Source organism: Capricornis sumatraensis, chromosome 1 (genome assembly GCF_032405125.1).
Source record: "Capricornis sumatraensis isolate serow.1 chromosome 1, serow.2, whole genome shotgun sequence".
Lineage (NCBI taxonomy): Eukaryota > Metazoa > Chordata > Mammalia > Artiodactyla > Bovidae > Capricornis > Capricornis sumatraensis.
Window position 1 is genome coordinate 7622929 of NC_091069.1, and position 22188 is coordinate 7645116.

The 22188-nt window shown below is 50.8% G+C and overlaps 1 protein-coding gene across 2 annotated transcripts; it reads right to left on the bottom strand.

The window, feature by feature from the left end:
* Positions 1 to 501: 501 nt before the first annotated feature.
* On the bottom strand, positions 502 to 16179 carry TBC1D13 (TBC1 domain family member 13). Of its 2 annotated transcripts, XM_068970913.1 has the most exons (12): positions 16157 to 16179; positions 15072 to 15145; positions 13320 to 13360; positions 12660 to 12721; positions 12432 to 12531; positions 11471 to 11553; positions 9605 to 9764; positions 6421 to 6628; positions 5361 to 5524; positions 4112 to 4272; positions 3862 to 3919; positions 502 to 3004 (listed from the first exon to the last, which is right to left on the bottom strand). In XM_068970913.1, the coding sequence occupies exons 1-12, from the start codon at positions 16177 to 16179 to the stop codon at positions 2939 to 2941; spliced, it is 1200 nt and encodes a 399-aa protein (XP_068827014.1). In that variant the 3' UTR covers positions 502 to 2938. The 2 variants fall into 2 exon arrangements, with proteins under 2 accessions (XP_068827014.1, XP_068827023.1); XM_068970922.1 differs by lacking the exons at positions 5361 to 5524; positions 6421 to 6628.
* Between the last annotated feature and the right edge of the window lie 6009 nt (positions 16180 to 22188).

Here is a 22188-nt window from a genome sequence, read left to right on the forward strand (position 1 = left end):
AAAATCATACAGCAGCTTGCTCACCAGCTAAGGTAATGGTGGTGGTGGGGCGGGGGGTGGAGACAATATACAAAACTCTGAATCAAGAAAATGACTATCAATGTTATCAAGTATCTAATAAAAATTACATCTGCAAAGAAAACACCAACACGTTACAAGTGATTTTCTGCAGATAGTGGACTGTAAATGACTTGTTGAAGTTCAACTTCTTTTTCAAAGAACTTACTATGAGATCACAATGTAATACCTCTGCCCCATTGCATACTCTCCTCCCATCAGCTGCAAACTGCAGGTACTTAAGAAGAGTTGAACAGGCTCTTTGGGACAAATTCCTAGCCTTTTCCTTTAATCACTCTAAGAACCTCCTGACTTTCTGCTCATTTTTTTTTTTCCTGCTCTGAGGTCTCAATGGTTTTAGCCCATCACAGAACCAACACCTACTGCAAAGAACACATGATTTATTAAAGACAACTTGTCATCAACAGCATTGATTCAAAAGAACAAAAACAGATGAAAAAACAAAAGCAGACTAACATTCTGACCCTTGGAGTGAGACCTGAATTCATTCAGCTCATTCTGTACATGTCCAAAGTCCTGGGGGAGCTTCCAAGTAGGAAGCCTGGGAGTCTCTGGCTCTTGGGGCCTCCCTTGAGAGTCTGGGGTGAGGCGAGGGGTGGGGGGGGGATTGCCAAGGGCAGGTCCTCCCACTGGGGGAGCTCAGTCTAACCTGGGTATGGTCCCTGTGCTCTTTTGACCTTTCTCACAAGGCCAAGGAGAGGGCACTGGACCCAGGCCTGTCAATGAGGCGAATCAGATGCAGTGATTCAAGTAGTATGGTCCAGGAGGGAGGGCAGAGGGACAGGCAAGAGAGAATGCATCAGGGTCCTGGGCAGTGTCTGCTGGGTCCCAGGCTGTGGCCCAAGACTCAGGCTCTGAAGGGATCAAGCTGGGAGTGAACTACCAGCCAAAAAGTTCTGGGAAGAGGGTGACCAGCCTGCTGGCAAGCAGTGTGTTTCTGCCCCATGCCAGGGTCTTTACACACCAGGTCCCCTTACACCCAGCTCTATTACAGAGCTCAGAGCCCTCCCAGCCAGGATCTCCTGGAAAACCAGGAAGGTCCCAGAGGCAGGTAGAAGAGGATGCTGGAGGACCTGAAAGGGCAGGAAGATCGTATTTCCACTTTCCAAGCCCTACCCTTCATCCCCAAAACAAGCAGTTGCCAATCTGCAATAAATAACCAGGAGTCTGAATAAATAGTAAAATCTCCCAAATATTGTTCTGGGAGAGGAGGAAAAAGGCAAGTGAAGCATCCATGGGACAGCCTGGCAGGAGCTGCCTCGGGGAAGCTGTTCCCAGCCCTCAGCCCCACGTTCTGGCTGTCAAGACTCAGGGAGGCTTTGGGGGGTCCTGGTGGCCAGTCTCGGGAGATGAAGAGGACCTAATCATCCAGCCTTCCAGATGCAAACCCCCTGCCTCCTCACAAAAGGAGGGAGGCTCCCGGTCAGAACAGGCCCAGGGTGCGAGGAGCCAGCTCGTCTACTCCAGATGCCTCAGACCCCAGTCAGAGCACAAGACCCGAGAAGGGACAGCGCCGCCTTCAGCCCTCCTGAGCGGGGGAGACGCGGCCCTCCAGGCCTGCACAGGACCCAAGCCTTTGAGCTCAGCCCCGCCCGCCCCTGAGAGGCTCCCCTTGCAGGGACTCGCCTGCCCTGGGCCGGGACCTGGAAGCCATGGGAACGACTACACCTCCAGAGCACCTGGATCCCAACCTTAATGCTTTTTTGCCTTTGGGAGAGGACCTTTGAGGAAACCTCTGGAAGACTCAGCTCTCCCTCTCCTCCCTCCCTGGGCAGGAGGGCGCTGGCTCTTCACGGGCCAACCGCTCTCAGCAGGTTGGGGTTTCCAAGAACTCCGTGGTGAGGCACTGTGGGCTGGGAGCCCTGGGTGCCCAGCGCTGGGGGATGGGAACAGGCTGCAAAGGCCAAGGCTGACCTTCAGGAGCTCTGCTGAGCCAGACTCTTCATTCTGTCTCCAGGGTTCTGAGCCAACGTTGAGGAGAGGGGAGGGGAGGGGCTGGGGATAAGGCAACCTAAGAAAAAAGGGCAAACGGACAGCAATGGAGAGAGCAGTGGACAGAGGAGAGCCACACACCCTCCGTGAAAGAGCCAGAGGGAGAGAAAGGGAGACGGAGGCAGAGAGGTGACAAGACAAAGAAACAGACTAGAGGAAGGTCACCTTCGTCCATACACATGGACACACACACACACAAACACACACAGACTGGAGGAGAAGCTCACGCCAGGGGGAATAAGACATACATAGCAATCCACAAGTACACACACACACACACACACACAGACTGGAGGAGAAGCTCACGCCAGGGGGAATAAGACATACACAGCAACCCACAAGTGCGCGCGCGCACACACACACACACACACACACTCAGTGGGAAAGGGACAGAAGGTGTGACCTGGGCCTGGCAGCCTCTTAGCTCCTTCACAGTGTCACCTTCCCCATGGAGAAGCCCAGGAAGCACCAACCTCCAGAAAAAGCGGTTTCTGGCCCGTTTGCCGAGCACCTCCCCGACCAGAGCCCAGAAGACGGAGCAGGAGGGCAGGAAGGAAGGGGCAGAGCAGAGGCAGGGAGGGGCCCGCAGTCTGCCCCGGCCCCGGGAAACCACCTCGAGAGCCTCTGCCTTGCTTGTGGCCTGGGCAGAAGGTCCAGGGCTGAAGGGTGGGGAGGAGCCCGGGCTCAGTGGTCAGGAAAGAGTCGGGCACAGCAGGCCCCTGACGGGAGGCCAGGGCGAGACCTGGAGCAGGCCGGTCCAGCATCGGCCCCTCTGGCTGGGACCCCACAGGCTTCTGCATGTCCCAGAAGCCAGGGCACCGGGGTCGGCAGGGGCTTCTCTTCTAAACGTGGGTCTTTTGCCGCCAGGCTACTGTGAGTCTTGGAGTTCCTTGGCTTTCTGAAGGACCTGGCAAACGTCTGTGATAGGGTAATCCTGTGTGGGGGAAAGGCCAACAGTAGTATGCCTCTGAAGTCAGCCTGCCCTGCACCACCACAGTGGACCTTGCACCCTGCTGGACCCTGGGCTAAAGGCTAGGAACTACAGGATACCAGATACCTGCCGTCTGTCCAAACCCTGCAGGGAGCTATTGCTACACGCACTGCAGCACTGACTTAACCAACCCAACCAGTCACCCCAAAAGGTCTCAGCCCCTTCCCCAGGACCAAGACTACCTGCCTCACCAACCCCACCTCCTGCCATCGAGCCCTGAGCTCCATGCACGAGCCTGGACCAGGGCCGGACACTGTCCATGCGTTCACTCACTGGGTCACCTCAACAGCCCCATGAGGGGTTTGCCTGTTTTACAGATCGAGTCAGTGAAGTTATTGAATACCAACCCCAGGCCAGGCGTTGGCAAAGCAATTAAGGCTCAGAGCGGTTGCCACTGGGCTTAGGTGACATGACTAGCACAGGAGAACAAAGATGTGAAGCCAAAACTGACTCCTGAGCCCATGTTCTTAACCACTAAGGCCCCCATGTTTCTTCCCCAGGCCGACTGCCATTACCAATGGGCATTATTGCCACACACTGGGTAATAAGGCTGTGTCTCAGCTGTGACTTACTTATGCAGAGTGCGTGGTTCAGAGAAGCCAGGTCCCTGGCCACACCACACTCAAGGTCAGTGGCAAAGCGGATTCAACCCAGATCTGCCTCGGGGATCTGGACTCTCAAGCCCTGTTACCATTTCCTGATCCTGAGACAGCCTGTCACAGCGGCTGGCATGGGGTGGCCGCCGGCTAAGTGTCTGCCTCTTGGCTAAAGACCAAGCGCGTCCCCCTGAACTCCATTACCTGCAGGAGTCTCATGTTTACGGTAAAGTCCCCTTCCAGCAACTGCTCCCGAATCAGTCTAGGAAAAACAAGCAACAGAAAGCGCTGGGCCCCTCAACTACTCTGAGAGCAGGCCCATCGGGCCTCTTCCTGCTCCCGCTGCACCACCTGCAGCGAGTTTAGACTGATGCTCCCCTGAGAATCCCAGAGGCTCAGTCCAGCTTCTTGACAGCAGCCCCCCGGCCCAAAACCTTCCTACGGCCACACTCACATGAGCATGGCGCAGCAGACCAGGAGGAGGAAATCAAAGCGGTTGCTGTCGGCGAAGAGGGAGTCCCAGATCCGGATGACGTCAGGCAGCACGAACTCCTGGGACAGCAGCAGGGTCAGCCAGCGGAAGGCAAAGAACTGGGGCTTGATGTTCTGCTCTTGCTGGGGAGACAGAGGTGTGTGGTAGGTGCGAGAATGTGTGTTGGCTAGTGGCCACGGACCACCATGGAGCCCAGCAGGCGTGAATTCAGATTAAGCAGCAGGCTTGGTGTGAGCTCTAGGCACACTGAGGTGGGGATGGCACCAGAGGGCCTCGCTCCGTGAAACGGGCAACTGCTGCTTACTGCCAGCCAACGCTGCCAGATTGTCTGATTTTTTTTTGAGGGAAGCCAAAAAACCCAGGCTTTTTTAGATAACCACTTTAGATTTATAAATGATGGCTCAAATTCTTTTAATATACTACACAGATGGTCACTGTGGATTTATGGACAGAGAAACCATTATTGGGCACTTACTGTAAGCCTGGTCTTGTGCTTAATACGTTAAATATCTCACTTATTTACTCCATACAACAACCGCACAAGGCAATTATTCCCAATGGGGACGGGCCCTCTGGTTGGCCACAGTGGATACTACTGACTGAAAAGCCTGGTACAAAACAGCAAGCTATAATTCCACACTTGGTTAAAAAGATATGTTTAGGTACATTTTCTTGTTCACAAAACTGTTCCTGTTTATAAACAAATATTCTTTTTACTGAGGAATTCCCTGAAATAAACATGAAATGTTACTCCCAGTAATTTTTTTGGGGGGCCACCTGGGTCTTAGGTGCAGGATGTGGGATCTAGTTCCTTGGCCAGGGATTGAACCTGTGTCCCCTGCACTGGGAGTACAGTTGTAGCCACTGGACTACCAGGGAAATCCCTCCAATAATTTTCTAAATGAAGTTCACACTTCCTTTCTGGGAGGACTCCAACAGGCTGAACTCAAAGCATATGGTAAACTGTGTGCCAGGTAAACACCTAGCACTCAGGGCACCAACCCACCTCCTCTCATCCTCAGCCTGCCAGGCTCCAACCACCAGCTTCCCCACCTCCCTGCTGCACCTCAGCACCTGGGTCATGGCCCCCTGGCAGCAGCAGTCAGTTCTAATCCTCAGACTCAGGCCAGTCCCCACCCTGGGCTCAGGAGCCTGCTGTCCTCTCCCCCTTCCTATCTGCCCTACCCTGCGTGGCCCTGGGGGTCCTCACCAGTTTCAGGTAGAGTTCCACGTCTTTATCCTTCAGGGTGGAGTACACCTTTTCCATCTTGTAGGTGATGCCACACTGTGAGTCGTCAAGGCTCTTGATGAAGTTGTCCCGGATCTCAGCCATGAGGTTGGTGAAGCAGAAAAAGGTATCTGCCTCAGCATGCTCTGGGAGAGACGGGCAGGGGCAGGGCAGCTGTGAGAGGACCAGCTGGCTCGCAGCGCACCCCACCTCTCAACTATGTGAGAGCTTACCCTCAGCTCTGAGCCTCCACCAAGTCAGCCCGCCCTGGTCAGGCTGCGTCCCTCTGTACCTCCTCTGTCTGTGACCACTCTCCACACCCCACTCTCCAGCCCCAGACCAGACATAATATTTTTTTTTTTTGGCCATGCCAAACAGCTTGCGGGATCTTAGCCAGCACGCTCCACAGTGAAAGCAAGGAGTCCTAGCCACTGGACCAACAGGGAATCCCCTACTCTTTTTTCTCACAACTCTGACAACACTGTACACTGACTTTGCAGTTGATTACCTGTTCTGCTGCTGACATTTTAAAAATCATTATTTAAATCCATTCTTTCAGCTTCCTTTCTATACAGGAAACAGAAATCTCCTCTACTCATCTCCTCTCCAGAAATTCAGTTACAAATATGAACAGATCAGTAACCGGGGGTGGGGGGGCAGTTTCCCTGGTGGTCCGGTGGCTAAGATTCCAGGCTCCCAATGCAGCGGGCCCAGGTCCAATTCCTGTTCGGGGAACTAGATCCCACGTGCCACAGCTAAAAGATCCACGCAACTAAGAGCTGTACAGCTGAATAAATATATATAAATATATATTTTGTAAGAGATCTGTAAACACCTAACATTCTAGAAAGTTCAAGCCAGGAAAGATCTCAGACATGATTCAGGCCAACCCCCTTATCCGACAGAGAGAATGGAGACCCCTGTTTTGGGGTGGGTGGAGTGGCACAAGAGCTTGATAGAGCCCATCAGTCCAGCTTCCCTTGGTCCGTTCTCCAGGAGGCAGCAGCAACGAACGTGAGCGGCCAGGAGCCCACCTGTTTACCTCTCCACTCGCTGTTGGGGTCGGTGGCAAAGGTGTAGTAGAGGGGCCCCACGATCTCGTTCATGCCCTGCACGTAAGCAATGCCGGGGTTGAGCTTGGCGTAGATGAACAGGATCCGCTCCACCACCTCCCAGTGGGCCTCACAGCCGTTGGGCAGCACCACGTACTCGTTCATGGAGGGCGCCGAGTTCTTTTGTGGGGAGCTCATCTAGGGGGCAAGGGCAGGGACTCGGTAAGAAGGTGGGAGACATGACAGACAGCGAGCCGAACCTGACTTCCATCTCGTGGGCAACCCAGGGATGTGTCCAACGCCACTGGGAAGGAGCAGATAAATCCACAATGGGCAACATTCCGCAAGCCAGAGGGACTGAAATCTAATAATTTAGTGATAAAAGTCAGAATGGTGCTTACCTCTGAGAAAAGGGGTACCGACTGGAGAAGGGCATGAAAGAACTTTCTGGATGATGGAAGTGTTCCATGTCCTGATCTGGCTGACAGTTAATGTAGGTTTATACATGAGAAAACGTTCATCTAATTGTATACCTAAGGTTTGTGCTTTTCTTGTATGTAAGTTATAGTTCAATTCAAAATATGTCAAAAAAAATAGACAACAGGTAAAGATTCTTGAAGTCAAATGCTGTGGGGGGTTGGGGGAGTGGAGGCCTGCTCCAGCTGAAGTGACTAAAGAAAGTCAACATTCCAGCGCAACGCATAAACCCTAACTTGGTGCTGGTAAGGATTCAAAATGACAAAAACATTCTTGGTACAGGGAATTCCCTGGCAGTCCACTGGACAAGACTCCTTACTTTCACTGCTGTGGGCTCAGGTTCAATTCCTGGTCAAGGAACTAAGATCCCACAAGCCATACAGGGTGGCAAAAAAAAAAAAAAAATTCTTGACACAACTAGAGGACACCCGAACCAGGACTGGATGTGAGCTGTTATTAGGGATTACGGGTGACAGATGTGACAGTGGTGAGGAGGAGGATGTCCTGATTCTCAGGGGACTGCTGAAGGACTGAGGGGTAAGGGGTCAGGACATCTGCAAATTTACTCTCTATGTAACACACACATAAACACGGCAAAAGGTTAACAACTGGTGAATTTAGGTGGAAAGTATGAGGGTGCGTGCTGTACTCTTCTTTCAACTTTTCTGAATATTTCAAAATCTTCATAAGAAAAAGTTGGGAAATGAATGAAGAGATGATCTCGGTAAAAATTCACACAATAGAGCAGAAGACCCCAATGTCAGGATCCCTTGGGAGTTTTGTTAAAAGTTCAAGTGCCTGCGGTTACCTGAAGGTAACAGGCACAGCCCCACAGGGTCAGAGTATAATGCTGTCCTGGAAGCCCAGGGTTTTGAGAACATTAAGCGTCCTTTTCCATTACATATACACATCTATACACATACACATGTGTGTACATGTGCACACACTAAGACGCATATATCACTAACATTTACCAAGAGGGTTTTATGGGCAAGACAAAGCCCTACAAGCCTTCCTGTTTAATGCCCAAAGCAGCCGAGAAGATTCTTTCCACATTAGTTTCAAGATGAGGAAACAGGTTCAGAAATGCTAGGCCACTCATCAGACGTCTCGCATTAAGTGGCGGCACTGGACTTGGACCCAGGCTGGCTCTAGAACCCGCGGCCCAGGCCTCAGAGAGTGCCCACTGCTTTCCACGACTCTGCACAGCCACGACCCTCAGTTCACCCTCTTGGAAATTTAAAAGCCAGACAGGGTGGAAATGATCATGCCCAGTATACAGAAGAAGAAACAAAGGCCCAGGAAGGCAAGTCTGGTGTTCCTTGCGCAGCGTCAGTCAGCTCTAACTCAAACCGCCCAGCCCCTGGACCCAGAGGCCTAGGGATGGAGCTTGTGGTCTGGTTCTCCCACCAGGACTGGGTCCAAACCTAAACTCAATTCTCAGCCACCAATTATTGTAGTGAAAGGAATGACAGAAGCCAGGTCCTCATCTTTCCAGGAAGATGGAACATCAGCAGCCAAGCAGGACGACCACCAACTCAGGCAGCTACGGGGTCATTAAGCCAAGCGTTTGGCACCTCCTGAGGCACCTTGCTCTGTTGTGGGCAGGTGGAACCAGGGGATCAGCCAGAACTTCCCAGTCACTCCTGGGAGGAAAGATGGCTGGTCTCCAGGAAACAAAGCCCTGATTGGTCATTCCACCGGGTGGGGGCGGGGGGCGGGCAAGTGGAGCTGCTACAGTACCTGTCTCTAGCTTGCTGGGAGTTACAGAGGATTTTTCCATTGCTGGAGGACAGTGAAAAATTTTTAGGAATAAGTCAAAGCTCCAGGTATGAAAGCAGTAGGCGTTAAGGAATAAGACAATATACCTTTTGGAAATAAGCAGCTTCTCAGAATCACCTAAGTCTGCTCAAAGCCTGAGGTTCCAACACGCAGCATAACTTGGCCAGCACGAACCCTTCCTTTCTCTGAGGTCTCTCCCTTTCCACCCCAGGCCCCGCCCCTACCAACCAGAGCACCAGAAGGCCTCTCCACCTCCATTCCCGCCTCTCCCATCAACATCCTCACAGTGTCCACAGCAATCTTTGGCAAAGACAGTATTATATCCTTGCTCCAGGAATGCTGCAGCGGTCCCCAGCCCTCAGGACAAAGGCCCGTGCGGCCTCACCATCACTCACTTCTCCAGCATCCTCTGGCCACCCTTCCTTTGCCCTTTCCCCTACCCAGCTCAGGTTGGACTCCTCCTTCCCTTGAACATACCCCGCTCCCTCCACACATGCCCTTCTCTCCCCCTGGGAGGCCCTTTCCTCTTCATCCTTTGAGCCTCAGGTTAAATGTCACTTCCTCAGCAAAGTCCTCCCTGATGCCCAGACCAGGTCAGGTCCCTGCCCATCACTGTATCCACGGCACTTCACCACACTTGCAGTTCCTTTTCTAAGTACTGCCTCCACCACAGACCAGAAGTGTGGCCCCTTCACTGCGCAGCAGGGCACCCCCCATCCCCAGGCACTGTGACACCAGCCTTCGAATCTGATTTTCAGAAAGAGCTCGGAGGGGGATGGGGCAGGACCAAGGCTGCTCTGGGTAACGGTCAGGGCAGATGGTCAGGGGCCCAGTGGCCCGTGGCCACTATCCCAAGGAAGCAGGAAGGAAAAGGCTGTCACGGGGAGCCCCTGAGGCCCTCAGGTTGCCTCTCACATTTGTGACGCCGCTCCGGTTCCGAGCCACCGTCTGGGATTTCAGGGTCGTCTGCTCCACCCGCTTACGAAGGGTCTCGAATTCGTTCTGAGGATCCAGGATGAGGAGGCAGGGGTACTCAGTAGCCCTCTGGAAGAAGGACATGTCTGGACATAACCTCCTGCAAAGGGAAACAGGAGAGGACTGTTTCTCGGCCAGAGGGTTTGAGATGTCTCCTCGGCCCTTTGCTGCCAGGTGTCCCAGCCTCCCCAAAGCCTTCTGTGTGAGTTTAAGTTAGTAGCATTTTATTTCAAAGGCAATGTAGTCATCGTATGTGTGTACATACCCAAATATCGTACGTATGCTTACAAACAGATACACACACACATATTTTTAAGTGTCCTTAGAATCTTACAGTCTAACTCTTCTCTTAAACCACGAACAGCTTTTCATGTCAAAAAGATAATATGTACAAGGGTATGAACTGTTTGTATTGTGGCTAAAGATGGTAACAGAGGTTTCATTAAGTTATAAATGTACAATGGAATACCACACAGCTGGGGAGATAGACAATCAAGTGGGGAGACGGTCTCTAGAATGTGAAAGCTTTTAAAGTGTATGTATCGCGGCACGCACACAGACTTCTCAGCTGAAGCTCTCTGCAAACTCGCCCTCCAGGAACACTGAACAACGCGCTATAGTCACTACCAGGCTAAGAACCTGTCTGCCCAGATCTGGGTTCAAGACACGGTTCCTTCTTAAAACAGGGCGATGAAACACCTCGTGGGTAAAGGCTTCCCAACACCAGCCTGAGAAGGAAGGAGGCAAGAGACCCACTGTCCCCCCTGGCTGGGCAACCTGGACTGGGGTCCCATGGGGGCTGTCTGGTGGGGGGCGGGCCTGGGCACAGTGAGCAAAGGGGAGGAGCAGCCCAGGTGGCGAAGGGGTGGTAACACAGGTGACAAGCAGCGGGGGCGGAGAGGGAGGCGGGCGGACAGACTCTAGAACCCAAGCTCTGACCACTGGGCCACTGCAGACAGGCCCTCAGCTCCTCACCCAGCCACGTGGCAGAGTCGCCTGCTGCTGTGCCCACCCCACAGCCCGCTGCCCACACTTCCCCACCAAGAGGAACAGCGCGCGCACGGTATAGCTCACAATCACTTTCTGACCCTGTCACTCCTCTGCTTAAACCCTTTGGGAGACTGCCCCATGTCCCTGGGATTGAGTCCAAGGTCTGACCCCGCCTGCCTCTGGTGGGGCCTCAGGCACACTGGCCTTCGCACCGCTCCTTGGATGGCCCAGGTCTGAAGGCACTCAGGGCCTCCCCTGGGAGGCACCACAGCCCTCCCTTCCCCCAACCCCCCAGGCTCCTCAGAATCTCAGCTGCTTCCTCAGGTGAGACGTCCCAACTGCCCTGAAGCATCCTGAACTCTGCCTTCAGAGCAGTCACCACAACTGTGAGCGACACGGAAGACCCATTTTGCTGAACATCTTGTCTTCACATCTTGCCCCTCAGCTTCTAAGTTCCTTAAGGAGGGAGACCCTGTCTGTCTAGTCCATGCTCAACGCCCCAGCCTGGCACTGAGCCTTCACATAGCAGAGCCTCAGAATTTGTTGAAGGAAGGAGCAGATGAATCCACAGGTGCCTGGGCTACAAGTGACACCAAGGCAGGGAGAGAGGGGAGCTGGGCACTCAGGCCAGCACCCTGCACCCCTGCACCTCGCCAGGCTTGCTGTTCCTATGGCCTGGACTCAGCTACAGGGACGACTCCGCGGCAGTTCCTCAGACACCTCCCTGTGGGGCTGGGCTGGGCTGGGCAAGGGCAGAAGCGGCGGAAAACCCCCAGAAGCCCCAGGGCCGGCTCCCCGCCCCAGCGCCCTGCTCACCGGACATCTTTGTCGATCTGCAGCAGCACCTCGTTGTCCCTGAAGTACGTGTTCCACCGGCTGTCAGGGTTGGGGTTCAGAGGCTGTGGGGGAAAATGAGCCACGCTGTCCTCGGCCGGCTAGGACCTCAGGGGCAGACCCCAGTCTCAGGGGCCTGAGCTGTAGCCCCGAACCAGCATTCCCAGCAGAGACGCAGCTACGGCTGAGACGGCCTGCCAGACAGTCGAGCGGCAGCACAGGCCCTTCCGCGGCCTCCCAAACCTCCATCCTCATCCACACCCCGCAGCCAAGCCCCAAGGTCAGCTCTGAGCACTTCCCTGCTGGGCAGGGACTCTGCCCTTCCCTGTCCACAGCTCCAGAACGCTGCATATAACAGGTGCTCACTAAATGCTTGCTGAATAAATGAATATTGCATCGCTAGGTCTCTCTGAATCTAAGTCATCAATACTCTGAGTTGCCAATTCCAGTCTTTGGAGGATCAGGCTGGGTCCAATCCATCTCCATTTCCCGACTGTGAAGCACCAGGGAGGAGTTGGGTATTTGCAGACAGAACGAGGCTTCCTCTGGGCTGCAGAAACGCAGTTTACCCTCACCCCAGCCCTGCTCTGCCTCCCTTCAACTACAGTATCACAGAAGCTTCCTGGAGGCAGGGGGCTGAGGAGCCAATGTGCGCAGGACTAGGCTCAGCGCTGCACACACAGCACTCCTGGGTCTCAGTCATCGCTTGTGGTCCTGACTGGGCCTAGAGCCTGGGGAGACCATGGAGACTCAACAGCCTTTGGCAGCTGAGATGCCAAACGCAGAAACGAGGTGCTGGGGTCGGGGGTAGTGGGGGGCGGTAAAACGGAGTAGGATCAGCAGCACCTGGCCTCTGGGCTGAGGGACCTCGCCCACCCCAAAGCCCACACCTCTCCCCCGCCCCACTCTGTAGCCTCGGTCCTCACTGCAGCCCCCTACTCACATGGTCCTCAAAGGTCACATCCTCCCTGGACACACCCATGTTGGCCTTGGCGATGCCAGGCTGGATGATCATTTCCCTCAGGAACTGAGAATACAGCTCCCTGGAGGAGAGGAGGGGAGAGAGGGATGAGCCCGGAAGACTGCAGAAACAGGAAGTGGGTTGGACTCACACCACTTGCTCTGCCCAATACAAAGGCCCTCCCGCCATCCTCTTGTGTCAGGGTCTCACCTCTGCTTGGCCAGGATGGAGGTCCATGAGGCTCTCTCCAAGGGGAGGTAGTTCAAGAGAATCTGCACACACAGAGAGAAAAGCAAAGCTCTGGCGACTCCCCCAGCCCAACCCCGGAAGGAGATGCAGGCTGACAGGCCTCAAGGAAAACGTCTGATAAAGCCCAGAGAAGGCAGGATGGGCTAGGTAAAACCCAGGAACGCAGGCACGGGCTGGGGGTAGCCTCCCCTCTTCTCCCCACTGGTTTCCTCGTCCTTTATCCTAAAGCAGCCCTTTCTACTGCGTTCCCTACCACAGACTCTCCCAAATGATGATAAAACCTTGTGCTCAAAGGAGTTGGAAAGCAGGACACTGGGCTTCTGCTCCCACCTCAGCAAAAAGCTTTAAGCAAAGCATAGCCTTTTATTGTCCCAATCAGCATCGCTGAGCTGTCTGGACCAGGAAGCAGAGAGCTTTGTGGGCATTACACAGCATTCCATCCCCAGGGGGATCCCCGAGGGGATGCCAAGAGAAACAGAAAACCCAGAACCTCCCAGAAAAGCTTCCTGGGACAAGCAAGGAAAGGCAGAAAATAGAAAGAAGGGGCCAGGGGTGGGGACAGCCCATGCAGGAACCCAGGGACTCTCAGCAGAGCAGAAGCCCCACCCCCAGCACACCCACCTTCCAGCAGAGGCATCGCAGTCCGCCCTCACAGGGGATGCCTGTGGACACAGCAGGCAAAGGTCACACCCCTGCAGAGTCCCAGAACCCCCCAGCCCTCCACCTCGGAGCTAGTCGGCAGGGAGTGGAGTGGGCAAGAAGTACTTCTTCAAGAATCGTTCGCTGCCAGAAAGACTGCTAGACGATGCTAATCCTATGTCTACTCTCTCTCTGTGACCCCCGTCTGGAATGTTCTTTGGAGGATGACAGCTTCTGATCTTTGATATTTCTTCCTCAGAGCACCCTTGACCAACCACACCACCTCTTCCCAAATAAAGTCAGGGCCCTTGACATAAACAATAGTGGTTCCATCACATCTCTTTCATGGCATCCCTCGCAAATGGGAATGTATAATTTGTATATTTATTTAACATCTGTAACACCTAATACTGGGGAAAGCCCTAGAAAGATGAAGACCAAATCTCACTGTTTCGCTACATAGCCCAGGGCAGGTATTCTGTAAGTATCTGTGGAATATAAACTAAGCTCTGAATGCTCAGTGTTTTGTGTTTTACAGACTTAAAATTTCACTTAATCCTTAATATAGCCCTAGTAAGTGACAAAGATCAGCATCATTGTCCCCATCTTACAGATAAAGAAACTTGTCTATAAAAACAGAGCAATCAAGGACTCCAACACAGGTCTGACTCTAGAACCCAGCTTGTAACCACTGCCATAGACTGCCTCCCCCGGGGCCTGACAGATGCTTTAGCTCAGCACAGATCCCAGAAACCCCTCAAGATCTTCAGGGCCTAAATATCACTCCTGAATCGAAAGATGAGCTTCTCCTGAAATACTGTCAGGACGCTCGCTAAAGCAGCTGTTGCTACAGTCTCCCTAGTACTGTGAACAGCAGCTAGAATCCTCACCTAGGAATCTGCATGGGGATGCAGGGGGCAACTCAAGCGTCCTTGCTGACAAAGTTACAAAGGCAGAGCAGTCACAAGAAGCTACCAGAACACCCTGGGGTATTTTTAAAGACATGCAAGAGTCTCTGTGCTGAAAAGTTACCCAGACTAGGGAGGGCAAAGTCAAAAACTGCTGGGGTTCAGCTCCTTAAAGTGAGTGACTCAAGGCTGGAATTTTACCATGAACCAAAGTTCACTGTTGCCTGAGTTGGCTTTGATCCTAAACCACGGAGAGAACCAGGAACCGCTCCGTAGCTAACCAAATTCTACAACACAGGAAGCCTGCTGAGGAATGAGAAAAGACCTTTCTTCTGTTGAAGAAGTCTCCCCTCTGCCCTCCAGTTACTCCCAGGAAGCAATCAGCATTGCTTATGGGCCAATGAGCACCAGGTCTGTGTGTGCATACGTGTGCACTTAGACACTAAAGTCATGTCCAACTCTGCAACTCAATAGACTGCAGCCCGCCAGGCTCTTCTGTCCATGTGATTCTCCAGGCATGGATACTGGGTTGCTATTTCCTCCTCCAGGGCATCTTTGCGTCTCCTGCACTGCAGGCGAATTCTTTACCACTGAGCCACTAGGGAAGCCCAGTCCAAGGCCTACACGCATGCTAACCGAGGGCGCCACTGCTCTGAGATCCAAGCCGGGGGAATCCTTGGTTATTCAGCTCCACAAAATCTGAAGAAGTTCCCAAAAGGCAGGCCGGTCCCCAGAACTGGTCAGGTGTGGCCTTGGCTTGCTGCCCCTCCATCTTTGTCACAAGGCTGCTCCAGGAAAACCCTGAAAATGGAGAGTTGCCTCTTACCACTAAAACTGAGTTCCCGAAGCTTTTCCAAGGCAATCATTGGCTCCTTCAGGACATCCTGGAAATCTGCAATCCTAGAAGGAGGGAGACAGAGGCAAATGACCCACAAACCCCAAGATGACAGGCTTAGTGACCCCTCCTAAAGCCCACAGCTCCCTTACATCTCCAGTCTCCAACTTGTTCCTCCCTATCCCTCAGGACACAAAGATGCAAAACACAGGCAAAACCCTGGCTAAAGGGCAGCTTTGAAGAACTACAGATCACTTTTTCCTCTTAAGTCCAGAAATCTATAGGATACTCTTGTCTGAAGGTTCTCAAATGAACACCATGAAATCAGACACATTCTAACACTTACTGAGCAGGCATTTACTGGCCACTTCCTGCTGGCCAGGTCCAAACCACACTGTCTCTATCTGAATTCCAAAAACCCTTAGAATCAGGAGTAATCTGATCTGTGGACAAGGACCTGTGTAATCTGCACCCAGCATCCCAAGCTCAAAAATAAAACCATTAGAAGACCTCTGGACCTGCGGGCAGGCAAGGACAAAAGGTTTAAAAACTGGAGGAAAACTGAAGAATGAGCAAAATTAGCCAACGCTGCAGGATTTGGCCCCGGGGATGGGGGTGGGGGGAACAGACTGGAGAATCTAGGTTTTCTAGCATTTCTAGTAAGAAAAGGGTACGTGGAAGGGGAAGATTTGGATAGAGGAGGTTCCTGGGGCCAAGGGTTAACAAGGGGGGAGAAAAAGGGTGGGGGGGTGCATCGGGATCGGGCATCAAGGCCCTAAAAAAGGAAGACACCAGGGGGAAAGGATCCAGGGTGCGGGGGAGAGAGAGAGAGAAGCGGCAACACCGAGGGGCAGAAGAGATGTCCCAGTTCCGTGGTCCCCCTCAGGCCCACAGCAAAGAGGCTGGAAAGTGGGCGCCCAAAACCTTCAGCCCGCGGAGGCGGGGGGGGGGGGGGGGCGGCTAGGGGGGGAAGTCCCGATTCCTAGCCACATTCGCTGCCACCCCCCACCCCCGCAGGTCAAAAGGGACAGCATGGCCAGCAGTGGCCTGGCTGGTCTGCCCAGGTGGCTCCTCACCGGCTCTTGTGCAGACTCAACATGGTGTTGACTTCCGGATCTCCCCCCCGCTGCCGCCGCCTCCTCCTCCTCCTCCGCCGCCGCCGCCGCCCCTCAGGGACGCGGGGCTCTAGGCAAAGGCCTCCGACCGGAAACTCAGCCGCAGGCGCGCGCGTTCCGCACTGTCCCACCCCGCCCCGTTCACGTGCCACTCCTGCTCCCTGCCACCATCAGACCGCCCGGCGGGGGGGCGGGGCGAGAGGACGTCGGAAACGAGGCCCCGCCTCCGCCCCGCCCCCCCGCACCTCCCTCTACCTAGTGCGTCAAGTTTGAGGACGCGCAGGTGACCGGCGCAGACCGTGCGCACCGAGGCTTCTGTCTTGCCCTTGCCTGGAGGTTAGGAGGGGCAAGCTTGCGTACGCAAACCCGCCTTTCACCTGGTCCTCTTCCTTACGGGTTCCACACCTGCAGTGAGCTGCTAGGCTGTCGTTTTAAGAATGTCCTGGTGATGGTGTAGTCGAGAAGTCGCGTCCGACTCTTGTGATCCCATGGACTGTAGGTAGCCCACCCGGCCTCCTCTGTCTGTAGGATTTCCCAGGCAAGAGTACTGGTGTGGGTTGCCATCTCCTTCTCCATCGGGGATGTAGACCCCAACCGCCTCGCTAAACTATACAGGCCTCCCTGGCTGGTCTTTTCACTGCTGAGCCCCGGACGCCTATAGGAGTGATCACACTGAACAGATGGTTCAGTAAATACTGAACGGAAGAGCAGGACACAATTCAGTGATTCCTTGATTTTTGGATTTCATGAATATGATATTTACCATAATATCAGAACAGAAAAGGGAAAACAAAATTTCAGGATCCTTCCCAAGAAAAAACAGTTGGCAGCCATACATATGTGTACTTATGCACTAATTGTCCTTATTTTTTAATGTCTCCACAGATCGGTGAAAACTTTGTCACTGGACTGTATAATCTTGAAATCTCCTCCAGCTCTCAGTTGGTGCCCACCAAGACTTCACTGCCCCATGGCCCAGGCACACAGACATCTGCTCCTTTACTCACTCATCACAGTTTCTGCTCCCACTGTGTGCTAGGTACTGTGCTAAAGGGCTCCGCACAGTACAAAGGTTACATTCCTTTACATGAAATATAAGAAGTGAATAAATGCTGACTTAATTGCTGGTGGCTCAGACGGTAAAAAAAGATCTGCCTGAGAGACCCAGGTTCAATCTCTAGGTTGGAAAGATCCCCTGGAGAAGGGAATGGTTACCAACTCCAGTATTCTTGCCTGGAGAATTCCACAGAGGAGCCTGGTGGGCTACAGTCCATGGGATCGAAAAGAATGGGACACAACTGAGCGACTAACATTTTCACTTTTTAAAAAATTACTTAGTTGCACAACAAGAATTTTTTTTTCCCCCAGATAAAAAGAATACCAGACAGCTGTTTGAAAGTTTGATTAGGAAGACAGGGGAAAACACAAGCCATGTGTTAAGAAAAATAGACCATTGGCTATCATTTGGAAGAAAAAAAAAAGATCTATTCCTATCTAATATCTGACTGAAAAATTAATTCTAAATGAATTGAAGCTCTATAAGGGCAAAAACCTATGGGATTCAAAGAAAAATATATAGAAAAAACATTTATAATCTTGGAGAAGGAAGACAGAAAGCCCAGAAGCTATGAAAGATAAGACAGATGTATAACTACATAAAATTTTTCAGTCTCTAACTTCCCTGGTGATCCAGTGGTTGGGAATCTGCCAGCCAATGCAGGGGAGACGGGTTCAGTCCCTGGTCTGGAAGGATTCCATATTCCTCATGGCAACTACGCCCATGTGGGGCAACTACTGAAGCTCAAGTGTTTGAGTCTGTTCTCTTCAGCAAGATAAGCTACCACAATGAGAAATCTGTGAACTGCGATTAGAGAGTAGCCCCCTTCTTGCTCCATGGGGTCACGAAGAGTTGACTTTCACTTTCACTTTCCCCTACTTGCTGCAACTAGAGAAAGTCCATGCACAGCAAGGAAGACCCAGCATAGCCAAATATAAAGGAATTAACGTCAGTCTCTTAATGAGTAAAAGACAAGCATCAATCTGGAAAAATATGTGCAGCTTTTATGATAAAGGGTTAATCTTCATAACATAAACAGAGTTCTTAAATCAACAAGAAAAAGAAACACCCCAAAAGGGAAAAGCAATCATTCATTCAAGAAATGTACTCAGTGCCTCTGATGTGCCAGGTATATCCTAGGTATTGGGGATTTAGTAATGAATAAAAGACAAAATCCCTTCCTTCAAAGCACTGAGGTTTTAGTGAGGGGAGTTAGATGTTAAATAGGGTAAGTAAGTAAACTGAATGGTATGTCAGATGGTGATAAATTCCTACAGGGGAAAATGAAGCAGGAGTAGGTTGTGGGATGGACATTGAGTTTGAGTAAGCTCCAGGAGTTGGTGATGGACAGAGAAACCTGGCGTGCTGCAGACCATGGGGTCGCAAAGAGTCAGACACGCCTGAGCGACTGAACTGAACTGAGGTAGTGGGAGGGGGCTGCGATTTTACACAGAGGGATCAGGAAAACCACTCTGAGGTGATGTCCAAGCAAACCTCTGAAGGAGGCAAGGCAACAGAGCAGGCACTTCAAAGAAGAAAGGAAAATCCGATCCCTGAAACGACACTGACTTGGACTCACATTCGAACAACCATATCGCGCTTCTTGGACTCGAAAGAATCATCAGTATTTATTACACCCACCATCACCAGGGTGTGGAGAAACAGACCTCTCAAACAGCTTTCAAAAGACTTGATGTGGTACAGCTTTTTCACTGTCATTCGACACGCACTAATGCCACTTTTTAAACTTTTTATTTTATTGGCTGTGCTGGGTCTTCACTGCTGCACAGGGGCTTTCTCTAGCTGTGGACAGCAGGGGCCCCTCTCCAGTTGCAGAGCGCAGGCTTCTTGTTGCAGCAGCTTCTCTTGTCACAGAGCACACTACCGCAGGTGGGCTGGGTCGTTGTGGCTCCGAGGCTCTAGAACACAGCCTTAGAAGTTGCGGCACACGGGCTTAATTGCTCCACAGCATGTGGAATTGTCCTGGAGCAAGGATCAAACCAGTGTCCCTTGCACTGGAAGGCAGATTCTTCACCATTGGATCACCAGAGAAGCCCCAATTTTTTTTAACTTTTTATATTGAAGTATTGTAAATTTTCCCTCAGTGGTTTCTTTCTTATTTCTCTTGGCCACACCACAAGGCTTGCAGAATTCCAGTTCCTTGAGCAGTGACGGAACCTGAGCCTCTTCACTGAAAGTGTGGGAGTCCTAACCCCTGGACCGCCAGGGAATTAATACAATTTTACCAGCTTCTGAATATGATCATCTGTAAATGACTCATATTTAAAGCGTACACTTCTATAGGCTTAGACATATGTGAAACCACAATTAAAATAATAAATACACCCATCACCCCTGACGGATTTCTCCTGCTCTTTTCTATCTCCTTCCTCCTTGCCTCATGCCCAGGCAACCACTGATCTGCTTGCTGTCACTATAGATTAGTTTTGAGTTTTCTAGACTTAATTTTTTAATCTGGCTCTTTTCACTCAGCATAATTACTTCAAGATTCGTGCATGTTGTAGCATGTATCAGCACTTCTCATTGCCATAGATTCCATTACTAGATGAATCAACCACAGTTGATCCATTCATCTGGGTTGAACATTTGGGTTGTTTCCATTTTTTGTCTGTTACACTAAAAGCTGCTATGAACACTGATGCAAAAGTCTTTCTGTGTGCCTATACCTTCTCTTTCCTTAGACTGGAATGGCTGGATGAATTTAAAATTTTTTTAATCTGCTAAACCATTTTCCAAAATGGCTGTATCATTTTATAGCCACTCCAGAAGCATGTGACAGTTTCTCTTGTACCATCTCCTCACCACTGGTGGCTCAGATGGTAAACAATTCGCCTGCAATGCAGGAGACCTGGGTTCGATCCCTGGGTTGGCAAAATCCTCTGGAGGAGGGCATGGCAACCCATTCCAGTATTCTTGCCTGGAGAATCCCCATGGACAGAGGAGCCTGGTGGGCTACAGTCGCAAAGAGTCAGACACAACTAAGTGACTAAGCGTGCATGCACACACACACACACACACACACACCTCCTCACCAGCACTTAGTGTAGTCAGGTCTTTTTTATCTTAAGACGTTCTAGCAGGTACATAAAAAGTGAAGTGAAAGTGTTACTGACTCAGTCATATCCAACTCTTTTCTACCCCATAGACTGTAAACCAGCCCCAAACCCTCAGGCTCCTCTGTCCATGGAATCCTCCAGGCAGGAATACTGGAGTGGGTAGCCATTCCCTTCTCCAAGGGATCTTCCCCACCCAAGGATGGAATCCAGGTCTCCTACATTGCAGGTAGATTCTTTACAGTCTGAGGCAGCAGGGAAGCCCTGTGGTATCTTTCTGATGTTCTAATATGCATTTCAATAAAGATTAATCTTGTTGAACATCTTTTCATGTGTTTGCCATCTATGTATCTTCTTTGGGGAAGTTATCTGTTCAGATCTATTAAAATTTTCCCATTTTTTTCTACTGAATTGTTTGTTTCCTTGTTGAAATTGAGTTTTGGGAACTCTTTAAATATTCTGGATGAATGTATTTTATTTTTAATTGTGGCAAAATGAACGTAACATAAAATTTACCATCTTAATCATTTTTAAGTACAATTCAGTAGTGTTAAGTACACTCAACATTGTTGTGGATCTAATCTCCAGAATTCTTTTCACCTTGAAAAACTGAAACTCCCACTAAACAACTCCCCATTCTTCCTCCCCCAGCCTCTAGCAACCTCCATTCTATTTTCTGTCTCTATGAATTTGACTACTCTAGGTACCTCACGTAAATGAGATAATAAGAGTATTTATCCTTTTGGTGACTGGCTTATTTTGCTTAGTATAATATCCAAAAGGCTCATCCATGTTTCAGCATGAGTCAGAATTTCCTTCCTTCTAAAGGCTGAATAATATTTCATGTTTTGTTGATCCACTCATCCATCAGTGGACACTTGGGTTGCTTCTGCTTCGGGGCTACTGACAATAATGCTGCGGCGAACCTGGGTGCACAAATATTTCTTCAAGACTCTGTTTTCAATGCTTTAGGGTATATATCCGAAAGGTAAATTGCTGGGTCATATGACACTCCTATTCTTAATTTTTTGAGAAACTACCATACTGTTTTCCATAATGTCGACACCCACTTACATTTTTACCAAAAGTGCACGTTTCAATTTCTCCACATCCTCACCAACACATTCTTTTCTATTTTTATGATCATAGTCATCTTAATGGGTACAACATGGTACGTCTTTTAATTTTTTCACTAAATTTTTCCTTATTTTTTGGTTGTGCTGGGAGACATTTGAGATCTTAGCTTCCCCACCAAAAATCAAATCCATGTGCCCTGTAAAAAGTGGTGTCTTAACCACTGAACCATCAGGGAAGTCTCCATCTGTCTTTTTTAAATGTGTGATCTATAGATATTTTCTTGTGGTTTGTGGCCTGCTTTTATAGGCTTTTTTTTTTTTAAGAGCATTAGTTCCTAATTTTGATAAAGTCTGAACAATCTGTGATGTCATATCCCTCAATCTTTTACCTACTCTGATATCACAAATATTTTTCTCCTACAGTTTATAGCTTTAGGTTCTATTGTTGGGGCCAGTGTGAAGAAAGCAGGAAAGACTCCGACTTGAAGTCTGTCACCCATCTTAAAAACAAGCTGTGAACTGGGCCTGAACCCTGCCCAAGAGTGAGGAAACCGTTGCTAGTGAAAACCAGGTCTCCTGGAGACTCCCCTCCTTACGACGACAAAGGGAGATGGTAGTTGAGGTCAGGCTGCCCGTTAGATTAACCATGGAGACATCCCCCCTTGATGTGTAATCATTTACCCCCGCTTTAACCTTAATTGTTTGTTCTCCTAGCGCTTACTTGTTGTAAAGCTCAATCATATACAACAAAAAGGTTGCTAACATGTAACAAGTCACATAGTCCGG